This window comes from Schistocerca cancellata, chromosome 3 (genome assembly GCF_023864275.1).
Source record: "Schistocerca cancellata isolate TAMUIC-IGC-003103 chromosome 3, iqSchCanc2.1, whole genome shotgun sequence".
NCBI lineage: Eukaryota > Metazoa > Arthropoda > Insecta > Orthoptera > Acrididae > Schistocerca > Schistocerca cancellata.
The window spans coordinates 885,255,368-885,269,917 of NC_064628.1; the positions used below are offsets into that span (position 1 = coordinate 885,255,368).

Sequence of the window (14,550 nt, forward strand, 5' to 3'; positions counted from 1 at the left end):
GTAATGCCTAAACTGCTTCAAATGTTCCAAACACAGGGGCTGTGATCATAATTACACACTTTCATCTAGGAATATACACTCACAGTCAGTCTGTCAAGGAGAACAATATAATGGTATATCAGTAATTCAGTATGACTACCATACTATCACTTTCTGTTAACTTTCAGCTACTTTTGACCTATTGCTGATATGATATGTTATGGTGTCTCTTCACCAAAGGTGCCAACCCAAGCAAGAAGAACCTTTGAAAATATTAATAATTAAAATAATATTATAAGTCAGAGTTTTATTACTTAAAACGACAAGGAGAAGAAAACAATAATTTTACACAGGCATTCTCACGTACAACTCTATAATATTCATTTCTTACCACAAATATTGATTCAGTGAATATGAGTAAGCACTTTAGGAAGAGAAACATGATGCACATTATATATCTCTGATATGTTATTTATATAACTAACTCTGTACAAAATATATTATTCAAAATTAACAAATTGGACACTTTTAGTAAGCCATAGAAAGTTCACACAAAATTAAAAATTGGAATGTTTCTCAACTATCATGATAATATTAAAATACTCCAACAGTCCATTTGGTGAAGCTCTCCCTATTGTCATTATGATTTTGTCGTCCCTAAAATGACAGATTTCATTTTCACTGTAGGCATAATTTGCCTCTATATCTGTTACAGAGACGAAATATCAATCCAAAACATTACAGGCAGTTAAGTGAATTATTTGTAAATAAGCGTCTCTTTCTGATAGCTGGAAAAGTCACTCCAGAGCGACGTACAGCTGGCCTAGAGAGTTGTGCTGGCCCATCTTCAGTGGTTTCTCTCAGCTCTACAGAGTTCCATCTGGATTGTTGGAGTGGAACATCAACTTGCACTGTGGGTGTGGCAGTTGAATTGATCTTCTGTTCTAGTTCCAGCAGTTTCTGGCAATATAAAAACACATTGTAAACTCATACAGAGGACAATTCTGATCAAAATTCAACATGATAATGTAATATTTTATGCAGAGAAATGACTGGTCTTCACATGGCAAAAAGTAGATAGTGTTCTCTTATGAGCATGAATGATAATATTCAAATTGGTGTCATATGAATTGCCTTGAGACCCCAAATTTATTCAAAGAAAGGAATCTTTCATATCAAATTTGAAAAACGTCTCATTATAATTAATAAAGAAAAAGTGGACCCTGTCAATTGCAACACATGCATGTATGTGTCCTATTCTTAACACTGTATAATGCATAAACAAATGGTTGTCAGTTCATAAATTTTTACATTTTACACTGAAAACATACACGGTCACATTTTATGATGTAAGATGCAAAAAAGTAAAGGATGCCAAAACTTCTATTGCGTGGGGGAAATCAAATAATTGGGATCAGACTGCAGTCTTGGCCCCATATGTAGAAAATTTCATGGATAGTTTCACTAGAAATAATAACAAACATTATATCACTAAATCTTTTCACTTAGAGCTCTCAAGCTCTGTTTAAAAAATTCATGGTAGATTCATTATCTTACAGAAATTTTATTAGCCTTACAGCAAAACATTCAACCATTTACATACAATCACTTAACGAAAATTTGTTTTGTACAGCCTGAATTGTTTCTGAAGCATCTGGGTTGTTCATGCATGAGGCTATTCATAAATTAATGTCGATCAACTGTTAAAATTAAAACAAATGCTTGCAGCTTCATGGTGCTTTAGTAGTTGGAAAAACAGACTTTGAAGGTCACATTATGTCTGTCAGCTCTCTGTTGTGTTTGTCAGTCTGTAAGCAGCAAGCAATTGAAACGGACAGTGTTATTTCATCTCCTGCCAGTTATGAGGTTGCCCACTTCCTGCAATCAACTGAGATTCATCGTCAATTGTGTCCTGTATATATGCCTGGTGTTATGAGTGATGATGATGTGAGGAACTGCTGCAGTAAATTCAAGGCTGGTCGCACATATGTTCATGACGAAAGAAGTCGAGGAAGTCTTCACATGTGACTGATGAATGTGTGCAACATGTTGATGAAATTGTGAATGTGAGACTGGGGTTTGCAACCACTGAATTTTCTCAAAATGTGTCTCATATTTCAAGGGTAACCCTCTTCAACACTATCACAGGGAGGTCAAGTTGCCATAAGTTTTGTGCAAAGGAGGTACCAAAATATCTAATCGATGTTCTCAAAACTGAAAGAATGGGTTTGGTGCTGGCATTCCTTCAGTACTACAATGGAGTGGGGGAGAAATGTCTGAACAGAATAATGACTCAGGATGAGACATGGGTGCAGTATGTGAACTCTGAAATTAAGGAACAAGCCAAACAGTAGATACACACTCATTCCCCCAATAAGTCCATAAACTTCAAGCAGGGGCTGTCTGACTGCAAAATGACGGTTACATTTTTTTGGATCACAAAGGAGTTTTGACAATGGATTTCATGAGGGTAACAAGTGAGAATACTGTGACATCGTTTTGGGACTCTTACAAAACTCTGAATGCCAATCCAAAACAAGTATCACCGGATGATTACTGAAGGAATCATTCTGCTTTACAAAAATGCATCTGACCCCATATTGCAAACTGAATGACGGAAAACCTCAGACACTTTTAGCTGGGACATTTTTCAACACCTTCCCTATAGTGAGCCCTTGCCACTGAATGACTTTCACCTCTTCTCCAAGGTGAAGACTTGGCTGACTATTTGACATTTCACAACCAATGATGAGCTCAAGAGTGCTGCCAAAAACTGGCTGATGAACAGGTGGCACCATACCCCGATGAAGGGATGAAGAAGTTGGTGTCACAGTACAATAAATGTTTGAATTTGGGTAGAGATTATGTGGAGACGTAATGTCAACATGTAAGTACAGGTTCTACATTTTTTTTAGATACAGTATTTTACTTTGTTTTAACAACGAATTGGAGGTTAATTTACGAATATGCCTCATATTTGTCTCAATATTCCTTGCAAAGAGGTTTTGTTTACCATTAATATTGACTTCCCAGATAATGACAATCAATCCTAGTGTGAACATCTACTGTCTTCTGGATCTTACAAATTAAGTGACTAAATTGTGTTTTGTGTAACTGCATTTTGTATAGTCCATAGCTATTCCTACAGGTGAGTTATTTAATTTCAAAAAGTTATACAGTATCAGGAAAATATTTATTTATCACCCCAAGTAATCATTGTTGCCATCAAGTCAAAGTATCCATACATCTTTGTTGTCAAGAGACCTGGTCTATATTACAATACTGTAAATTGTCTAAATACCTGTTGAAAGTAAATTTTGTAAACACAGAAATTTCTTTCTATTTATTTGGCACCATTAGGAACATCCCAAAATTTTGAACTGTTCTGTTGCTTTGATAGGGGATGCACTAACCAACTGAAAAAACAGTTACAATTTTTTGATAATTTTTAATGTTTATTTTCACTCAGTTTATTTTGCATTCTAAGTTGATATTTCACCACTTCCCTTGGCATTCAATCTATAATTGCAGTGTGCATTATCTCACTTTGAAACATCAAGGTTTAGTTGCTCAATGAATCTCTAACCTAAGAAACAATGTGTGTGCATGAAACTTCCTGGCTGATTAAAACTGCATGCCAGACCCAGACTTGAATTCAGGATCTTTGCCTTTCGAGGAAAAGAGCTCCACCGTCTGAGCTATCCAACTACAACTCACGACCCATCCTGACAACTTTACTTCCACCAGTATCTAGTCTCCTAACCTCCAAACTTCACAGAAGCTCTCCTGCGAAACTTGCAAGATTAGCACTCCCTGAAAGAAAAGATATTGGGGAAATATGGCTTAGCCACAATCTGCCACCAGATAAGAGATGAGGTACTGGGGAAGTAAGGCTGTGAAGATGGGTCATGAGTCATGCTTGGTAGCTCAGTCAGTAGAGTACTTGCTCGCAAAAGACAAAGGTCCCTAGTTTGAGTCTTGGTCCAACACACAGTTTTAATGTGCCAGGAAGTTTCATATCAGTGCCCACACTGCCACAGAGTGAAAATTTCAGTCTGGAATGTGTGTGAACGTTAATTTTTATATGTAAGAGTCATTCCTTGTTTTTAAGGAACACCTCACCTAAAATCTTTATCCAAAACCCTTAGAGAATCAAAGCTTTTTCACACAGCTCTGAAGAGATATTCATTATCAGTCTTGGCAATGTTTTGCAAATCACAAATTACACTACCATCACATTAGCTAGGCTTGAGGTCTTCACTAATGAGGTGCCAAAATGAACTGAGCTTGGGTTAGACATATTATCGGTGGCAACAAAACCTTGACATGCACTTCAATACCTGCTGGCAGAGCCCTGTCCACATCTTTCATGTGACTTTTCAGCTAACACACGAGTGTATAATTGGATCTATATCTAATGTTTCCTGAATTCTGTTACCTGTCCAACCAGTCAAGTTAGACAAATAGACAATTCATCAGTGTCACAGCCCTTAGAAAGTGTGCAAGGAACATAGTTGCCTGACTGCTTCATCACTATCACATCCATGAACAGCAGACTGAAGCATTTTGACCACAGGCAAGACAGGATGTCCCTGTTATGAAAAGTGTCCAGTTTCCCTTTGCCCATGCATGGCGCACAATCCCCTACCATCTATCACTAAATACAAAATTAATCAAACACAAGAATATTCAAAATAATTAACGGTGCAAATATATGAAGTCACCCACAGAAAATATTTCAAGGAAGATGCAATACATGAAAGTCACAGATCAAGTAAAGAGAGTAAGATGTGTGTACACTTTAACAGTCAAATCATAACTAAGACTAGTGGCCGTTAGATGGCTGGCCGCTTAGGTGGTGCTGCTGCTGCTGCATGGCTGGCAGACAGTGCCACATGTAGAGGACGCGCGTAACTGCGTGGCGGCACTTTGAATGATCGGCGAGTCACAACACTTTTCCCCCCTTTGAATTTTTTGCATGTCTTGATGCAGGTGGCCTGTAGATTGCTAACGTCCATAGGTGTTGTTTGACTTGCCATAAAGCCTCGAGGAGGAGGCTTCCCGTACGGACGGAAGTGTCTCCGATGATAACGGGTCGAGATGACAGGAGACGTGGGGGTCGAATCTGCTGTAGCCCCGTGCACCAATCTGCCCATTGTGGCAAGTCCAGTTGTTATAACAGGAGACATGGGCGATGTGTCCGTGTCCGTAGGAGGAGGAGGCAAGTAGACTTGCTCCGACAGATGATGGTCATCTGGTTCCTGGATGGGCACGTCTCCTGGTGGTGTCAGTTCTTGTGCTGGCACCAATATGATGGTGAGAGGACTGTGTTGTGAGTAATAAGAGATTGCAGTATCCTGAGCGTCACGTAGAGCCAAAGGTGGTGTAGCGGCATCTGGAACAGGCATTGCCGGCACACGAGGCCGAAGCTGGTCTGAATGACGCATTGTAACACCCGTGTCCGTCTGGATTTCATACAGGCGTTGGCCACGGTGTTGTAAGATGTGGCCAGGACTCCATTTTGGCCGCCTGCCATATCCCCGTACCCATACAAGGTCATAGACGGTGAACCGGCCAAGCGAAGGCACCCACAGCCGTGAGGTGCAAGGCCGCAGAAGATGAAGTAGCATGCGGGGCTGTCGGCCATGTAAGAGCTCAGCCGGGCTGTGGTCACCCATGGGGGTGAAATGGTAAGAAGCCAGAAGTGGGAGAAGCGCATCATCATCAGCAGTAGAAGTCAGGAATTTCCTCATCAGAGCCTTAAATGTGCGGACCAGTCGTTCACTGTTTGACTGTGGATGGAACGGAGGGGCCTTGACATGCATGACGCCATGACGGGCACAAAAATCCACAAAATCAGAAGAGGCAAATTGCAGACCATTATCAGTAACAAGAGTAGAGGGAAGGCCTTCCAAAGAGAAAATGCGAGCTAGAGCATTGGTGGTTGCCGCAGAGGTAGGCGACATGCAATGGACAATGAAAGGAAAGTTAGAGTAGGTGTCAATAACGAGAAGCCAATAAGTACCTAAAAAAGGTCCCATGAAGTCAGCATAAATATGATCCCAGGGCTTCTCAGGCAAAGGCCATGGTGACAAAGATGACTTCGGGGCGGCGGCCTGTGACGCACAAGGGCCGCAGGCAGCGACCATGTGTGCGATTTCAGAAGTGATGCCGGGCCAGTACACATGACAGCACACCAGAGATTTTGTGCGAGAGACACCCCAGTGCCCTTGGTGAAGGAGGCACAAAACCGAAGCACGCAAAGACGCAGGTACCACAACACACGGCAAAGCATTTTCGGTGGAAAGGAGGATAACACCATCCCTACCCATGAGGTGGTAACGCAAAGCGTAGTAGTTCCGCAATGGAACAGAAGTCTTAGCGGACGGACAATCTGGCCAACCCTTCTGAATACAGTGTAAAACCCGGGAGAGGGTAGGGTCAGCACCCATAGCAGCTGCTAGCCGGTCCCCGGTGATGGGGAATCCATCCACAACTCGCTGCTCGGCAACATCCAGGTGGAAACAAAAAATCCTGTCCCTATCGAACGCCAGATCAGGACACATGGGAAGGCGAGACAGTGCATCAGCATTCGCATGTTGAGCCGTTGGCCGGAAATGAATCTCATAATTGAAACGAGACAAGTAAAGAGCCCAACGCTGGAGGCAGTGTGCAGCCTTGTCGGGAAGTGATGTTGATGGATGAAACTTGGATCCATAGAGAAAAACACCAAACTTATGAAGAGCATAAATAATGGCCAAAGCTTCTTTTTCAATTTGAGAATACTTTCGTTGGGCATCCAAAAGCGTTTTGGAGGCATAAGCAATGGGTTGTTCAGAACCGTCAGAAAAACGGTGGGCAAGCACTGCACCGACCCCGTATTGAGAGGCGTCCGCAGCAAGAACAAGATGTTGGCCAGGTCAATAAGTAGCCAGGCACGGGGCCTGTTTCAGCATAGTCTTCAATTTCTGGAAAGCCACATCGCATGATGCGGACCTGTGAAAAGGCATGTTTTTATGCAACAGGTGATGCAACAGCTGAGCCACCGAAGCAGCAGACGGTAAAAACTTGTGATAGTATGCTGTTTTCCCCAAAAAGGCCTGCAGAGTAGGGTGAGGAATGGCATTGATCGCAGTGACAGTTTGCTGAAGCGGACGGATACCATCCCGAGAGAGTTGAAACCTCAAATACGTGATAGATGCCTGAAAAAATTTTGATTTCTGAAGATTACACTTAAAATCAGTAGTCTGTAAGACATGAAAAAGTGTGCGGAGATTTTGAAGATGTTTGTCAGTGGTGGAGCCAGTGCCAACAATGTCGTCCATGTAATTTATGCACCCAGGGACAGTGAGCAACAATTGTTCCAAGAATCGCTGAAAGAGAGCAGGGGCGCTGGCAACCCCAAATGGCAATCGTTGGTATTGATAGAGGCCGAAATAGAAAAATACTGGCCTCCAGCAAGTTTATTGAACAATTCTTCAGGTCAAGGCATAGGGTAAGTGTCAATAAGGCATTGAGCATTTACAGTGGCTTTGAAATCGCCACAGAGAAGAATATCACCATTTGGCTTAGCAACAACAATGACAGGAGAGGACCACTCATCGGAAGTGTCAGGAAACAAGACCCTGAAGCAGTGAGACGATCCAGCTCCCGTTTGACCTGATCACGAAGGGCCACAGGAATGGGCTGTGCCCGAAAAAACTTAGGCTGAGCAGTGGGTTTGAGCGTGATATGAGCTTCAAAGTCGTTTGCAGGGCCTAACCCAGGAGAAAAAAGGGACCAAAATGTCATGGACAAGGAATCAAATTGAGCATAAGGAATAGCATCAGAGACGATATCAACAGAGTCATCTATGGAGAACCCAAAAACGCAAAAGGCATCGAAACCAAAAAGATTCTCCGCGTTACTATGGTCAACCACAAATATGGGAACAGTGCGAACAACAGATTTGTAAGATACCTCAGCATCAAATTGTCCCAAGAGAGAAATCTTCTGTTTATTGTAAGTACGTAATTGCCTAGTGACAGGTGACAGGATTGGAGAACCCAACTGAAGATACGTCAGAGAATTGACGATAGTGGCAGCAGAACCAGTATCCACCTGCATGCGAACATCTCGACCAAGTATTTGGACAGTGAGGAATAACTCCCCTGAAAGGGAAGAAGTACAATTGACAGACAACACAGAATCAGAACCAGTGTCATGTTCATGAACATCATGTACGCGGTCGGATTTGCAAGCGGATGACACATGACCCTTTTTTGTGCATTTGTGACACACGGCCCAACGTTGTGGACAATCTTCTCGTGAATGTTTCGTAAAACACCGCAGACATGAAGGAAGTTGCCATGGGTTTTGCTGCAGTTTCTTAGAGATTTGTTTATGGTTAGGCCGAGGCTGTGCTTGGGAGCATACTGCAGCCACGTCGGCCGGCGGGGACACGCCACACGCTTCGTCAACATCGCACAGAGGTTGTATTTCCCCGACGTCACCCCATGCCTCTATTTGTGCTCCAGTGGTGCAAGAAATTTCAAAATACTGAGGGATGGATAGGACTTCATCGAGAGTCAGATTTGCCAACTGAATGGCATGTTGCCTAACTTCTTTGTTGGGCACTGATCGGATAATAGCATCCCGTACCATGGAACTGGCGTAGGATTCTTTGTGAACTTCAGTAACAAATTGACACTTTCTACTGAGGCCGTGAAGTTCAGCAGCCCAAGCACGATAGGATTGATTCAGTTGTTTTTCACAACAATAAAAGGCAACACGAGAGGCCACCACATGTGTTTGCTTTTGAAAAATAGGCGGATAGAAGTGAGCACATTTCAGCAAAGGAGAAAGACGCAGGATCTTTCAAAGGAGCCAATTGCGACAACAACCAATACATTTGAGGTGAAATCCATGAAAGGAACAGAGACTTACATGTTTGTTCGTCCATGACATGAAATGCCAAGAAGTCCTGTCGAAGACATTTTTCATAATCAGACCAGTCTTCCACGGTCTCGTCGTAAGGAGGAAAAGTAGGTAGAGACAATGACGAGAGACGCCCCGCATTTGATGCCACAACGAAATCATGAATCACATTTGTGAGAAGCATTTGCTGTTCTATGAGACCTTGCAATAGTTGCTCTAAAGTAGCCATGGAAACATGTGGGTCAACGATGGAAAAGAATAATCACTACCTCGTCGCCAATTGTAATAACTTCAAGTTGAACAAATACATTTCAAGCAAGACGCAATACATGAAAGTCACAGATCAAGTAAACAGAGTAAGACGTGTGTACACTTTAACAGTTCAAATCATAACTGAGTCCAAGTCTAGCGGCCGCTGGCTGGCTGGCCGCTTAGATGGCGCTGCTGCTGCATGGCTGGCAGACAGCGCTACATGTAGGACACACATAACTGTGCGGCGGCACTTTGAAAGATCGGAGAGTCACAACACAATGACTATTAGGGAATTACTTCAAAACCCAAAGTACCATTCATGAATTATATCATTAATAATTTTGTAAAAGCTGGAGGAAACAGGAATCAAATAAAACTGAATCAGACATGAATGTCAACCTGTTAGAGAATGTGAGTATGACGCGAGCTAATAAAATCTGTATTTGCGTAGCTCCAGCATGCTGGATTTTGTGGGACAGCAACTGATTTTAGATTGTGATGCAAAAAGAGACAGCCCGAGTTTCAGCTAACTGACTACATAAACATCCATTTCAGTTACAACACTATCTCTTTTTGCATCGCTGTATTCTTGAACTTTAGACATACTTGCTCACATTATATTTTTAAGATTTACCAACTTGTGTTAATATTCATGAAATGCAGTGCTAGGTATCACTATATACCCCTTGCTGTACAACAGAGCTTCAGCTGCCTCCACTTTGGACATATCAGGGGGGAAAATCAAGAGCCAAACCAGATACTATAACTGCTATAGTTCCCATTCAGTTCAGTCTCATAACACACAAGATTTTAAAAATCACACCTCACACCCGTTGTTAAAAATTTCAACTGCAACGGCAAGCTTTTCGTCACCAGCAGATAATGCACACAGTATCACAGAAGGAAATGGCTCAGGAATAGAGTACTAATCACACAATCTCATGACAAGAAGGTCTAGCTTTAGAAAATTCTTATTTATTTGCTAATACGGTTACTTCTGATCACTGTTATGTTCTCATTTATATGGCCAACACAGCTCACATAGTCAACATTTCTTACCCCTTCTGATCATGAAGTCCAAGCAATTAAATACTGTCACACCACGCATGTGATGTCAACAATAGTCGCTGGTAGAGCACCCACCACAGCCTACATTCAATCAAGTGATAAGTGCTGATGGAAGTATGGTTTTGGGTGCACCCTGAATCAGTGCTATGAATTAACAGTAACAGAGGAGACCAACACAATGCCAGGTATTTCCACAATAACGCTATAGATACTAAAGCTGTTCTCAATACTTATATCAACAGCCACAATTTTCAATGCCTCCAATTTTCCAAAACTCCTATTTGCCAGTGCCACAATAGAAGGCACAAGCTACAGTAACTAATCAGCCAAATCTGGAGATATCAGTCACAACACTCTGCTTCAGAGTAGCATTCAAGATCTAATTCATGACATATGTGAGACTGTTTTAGCTTTGACACAGCATGTTGGTCAAAGGTGTATTGGACCCAAACATCATACCACTCATTTGAGTCCTTCCAAAACTGGACTCTACGTGTGTACTATTCTGCAAGTCACCTCTCATTGGCCTAGATAAGGTGGAATGAGAATGCAGTTGACAAGCTCTTGCTCAGCCTGCTATAATACGCTTCAGTCTCCTCTACCCTACCTTGATAAAAGGTGGAAAGACTGATGCAACTGAGGAACTCAGTGGTCATTGCCTTCATTGTTCAAGTAACTTATGGGAATGTAGCTGTGAAATATCTTCAACAACAATATTTCAACAAGTATACACCTGTCATTTTCAAGACACAAATGAAATGAGATATCACACTGTGAATGGAAACTTAAATCAGCTAAAAAAGCTAAAACTAAGCAGCAGAATGTTGGGCAGCAACACAGCAAAACTGAGCCTGGGAAGCACTGTGCATCCAGCCAGTCCCAATAATATGCTTGAATTGGTGAAGCAACCTTCAAGTTGGACCAAAACATACTTTTAGATACAAAATCCAACTGTTGGCTGAGTATAACGGATTCTCCCACGAACAAGAGCTTGACTGATGCAATTAGTGACAAAAGAATTAAAGTGATGCACTACTTTGGCAAACCTTGAAACAATATTATGGTCTCAACACTGCAACAAAAACAAAATAACACATTGCAGTCTCAATAACTTTTGCAAGCAGTGATACATTTGCACCACGAAATGGAAATGTGAAACTTGAGCTCCTCCTGGCATACCAAATGTTAAAATAACTTACAGGAATGCAGCTGAGTAAGATTTGGCTAAGTTAACTATTGATAGCATCTGACGCTGGTTACCTTTGGCTGCATAGTGATGTTAGTTGTTTACAGCACATGTTGTCTTTCTGCACTTTGTTTCCAGATGATGTAGCATTATTCTTATCCACAGGTAAGATAACAATATTAGGATTCACTCTGAGAGAATGCAAAGCTGGGCTCTCCGCTGTTGCAATACAACTCTTCAGCAAATGCACCCTCATCAGCACATGATTTGCTTCTCTTCTAACCTCCTCAGCTGCATTCAGAAGTAGTTTTAAAACGTACTGTTCAGCAGAACATAAAATCAACAACAGGGAAACATTTGGGCACTGGGCTTCAGTTGACATTAACAGTTGTCCATCATTTCATTCGTGCCCTGAAAATGACAGGATGTTCACCTGTTGAAATATTTGAAGTTGATGAAGATGTTACCTGGTTTCATTCCTATAAGTTATTTGAACATTCGGTAAGCTGGAAGTAGCTTAACACATTATAAACTGGATGCCATGGTGTGGTTATTGTTGCAGTTCCCAGCAATTTTCATATGATGCACATGAAATGACCGTGCCTTCCTTATCTGAATGTAGCTGCACTTCCTGGTCTCTGCTGCTGATGAACTGGGCAGGCATGTTTCTATGATATTCTTTAAAGGTGTGATATCTCTGGAAACACTTGCCTTTATGTAATGGTACTTCACAAAACTGACAGTAGTATCTTGGTTTATTCCTTTTACAATGCACTGTACAAATTGTGCATGGTCCTGCTGGATATTTCTTTTTTCCACTTCCCACAACAGCCCAAATAGTACATTCTTTCAAGTTCCCTGACAATCGACCAAGTGGATCCTTAGCAGGTGCTTATTTTGTAGGTCAGATTGCTTCAGTTTCCTCCACAGTTGTTGCACCAACTTGTTGATCACTTGTCCAGGCTCTTGCAACTAATTTTAGGAACGTTTTTACTTTTTTTAAATCAGGGTTTATGTTATTTTACACTTCATATGTGTTAAACAATGCATAATTTATTAGAAACAGAACTACTTTCTTTGTCCATTTATTAACTTTCCACATTATCCCACAACATGAAAGATATTGATAAGCTTTGTCCACACCTTTCATAAATTTATTGTATATCACAATACATTTTGGTTTCTGCATGATTACCCCTTGTCGTGTTTTTTTCCTGTCACAACCACAGATACACTGTAAACTGCTGTTATCATTCTCACCTCCCTTTTATCTTTTCATACCTGTAGCAAAATGTCACCTTTCTTTAGAGATTTGGCTTCTGTTTGCAGACATTGAGGGACACCTCTATTGTTTCATATTGTACTACAAACTCTTGTTTTCCTTCCTAGAAGTGTTTTGGCAATAGGTGTACTGTTGTAATAACTGTCTTGATAAACATGGTGCTGCATGCCAAGGTGAGGTGAAAATACAGAGAATAGTGTCTTGAAGATTTATTCCTTCCACAGTGTATATTTCTAGGCTGGAGACATATCCACTTACACTTTCGCAAACCATACAAACAAGCAAACCATATCTCATAAGTTATCCCGGATTATATGCCCAGAAACGAAGCTGCCCTCTGCACGGTATCACTGATTCATCAAAAGAAAGCTCCTCTTCAGGTTTGTATACAGTCTGAAATTTATCTAGGCGGTACTTTAGCACAGCTTCAACTTTTTAGAGTTGTTTCCTTGACTGCTCTGTAATGAATTGTCAATGAAATGCCACAATTTCCATCTCTGCTCAAATCAACTTCCACTCATAGCTTGCCAAAAATCAGTGACTGTATTGGAGGACCTGTTGACCAGTAGTCCTTCTAATAATCTTTTTTTATTTGCCCCATCAAGATAATCTTACACAGAATTTTTTTACAATTCAACAGCAGAGATATTTGTAAATTTGGGAGACTTGGGAGATCCTTTATAAACATTTTTGTTTTGTTCCTAATACAAGTTTGATTGTGTTGACATCTGATTGAACAATTCATCGCCTTGAAATAATTCCTCAGTACTTATAATACCACTGATCTCGGTGGCCTGGAATGCCTCTAAATGTTTCTAAAATAATGATCTTGTCCTCCTTCAATCAACTTTCACTGTCAGAAGCTTCATCACTTAAATCGTTCATGATTATTTCACTTTGGTTGATTACTGTCATGTTTTTTCTCCTTCACCTCCACTACCACTGTTGGTAACAACCTGAGTCACTTGGAAAATCAGAACGATTGCCCACAAACAGTTCAGCAAACAGCCTCGCTTTTCGTCAACTGTTTCCACGCTATACTGCAAAAGGCAAGAACTACAGTACTGACTATTTAGCAGTACTGAATGTTGACGGTAAAACGAAAGATAAAAGTAAATTCATACTGCTGCTCACTGCACTGAACCCTCCAATTCATACATAAGTTATTCTAAATTGAAATAGTTACTGGCATGTAAATTTATGTGATAACAAGTAAATCTATGTCTGCCACACATAATGTGTTAAGTTTCATCAGCTATGTTTCCCATGGCTTTCCCATGTTAACTGAGTAATTGTAGCTGTCATAATATCACATTGGATGTGTTAAGATCTGCAGCAGATAGTAGAATCAGGCCACTGCCAAGTCATGATGACATCACTGTGTGTATCCCAATTTTGGTGGTCAAGACACTGGCGAGACACCATGTTAATAGTGTGCAATATTGCTTCTAGGCTTATAAAAGACTCAATTTGGCAAAAAAGAGAATCCACATGTTTCTTCAGGTATTTCATATCCATCTGAAGTTGCTTACTGATAATTGGTTTCTGTAGGGCTACCAAATTGTGTAGGTGTTAATTGTCATATTTCAGCCACTGTTCCAAGTACCATAGTCCTTCACATATTTTGTGGGGTTAAGAGTGGATGACTTTGCAGGCTGAACCTTTCTCAAACCAGGAACAAATGTGTGCAGCCCTGTGAACACAGCTATTGTCAGTCTTGGAAGACAATAGTGACAACATACTCACCATCAAGGTGTAGAAGAAACAATGACACTTGATCACTGAGAATGTTGAAATAAACATCTTGGTTTATGTTCAGTGTAAATTAAATGAATGGGCCCAATTCATGGCATAAAAAATACCCCAA

At 41.0% G+C, this 14,550-nt stretch overlaps 1 protein-coding gene across 2 annotated transcripts in view; it reads right to left on the bottom strand.

Moving 5' to 3' along the window:
* Positions 1-335: 335 nt before the first annotated feature.
* The window catches only part of LOC126175954 (spindle assembly abnormal protein 6 homolog), a 144,287-nt gene continuing 130,072 nt past the window's right edge, over positions 336-14,550 (bottom strand). For both annotated transcript variants that reach the window (XM_049923041.1, XM_049923040.1), the window contains one exon: positions 336-939. In XM_049923041.1, coding sequence (XP_049778998.1) covers positions 718-939 — 222 coding nt within the window. In that variant the 3' untranslated portion in view covers positions 336-717. The remainder of the gene's footprint in view (positions 940-14,550) is intronic.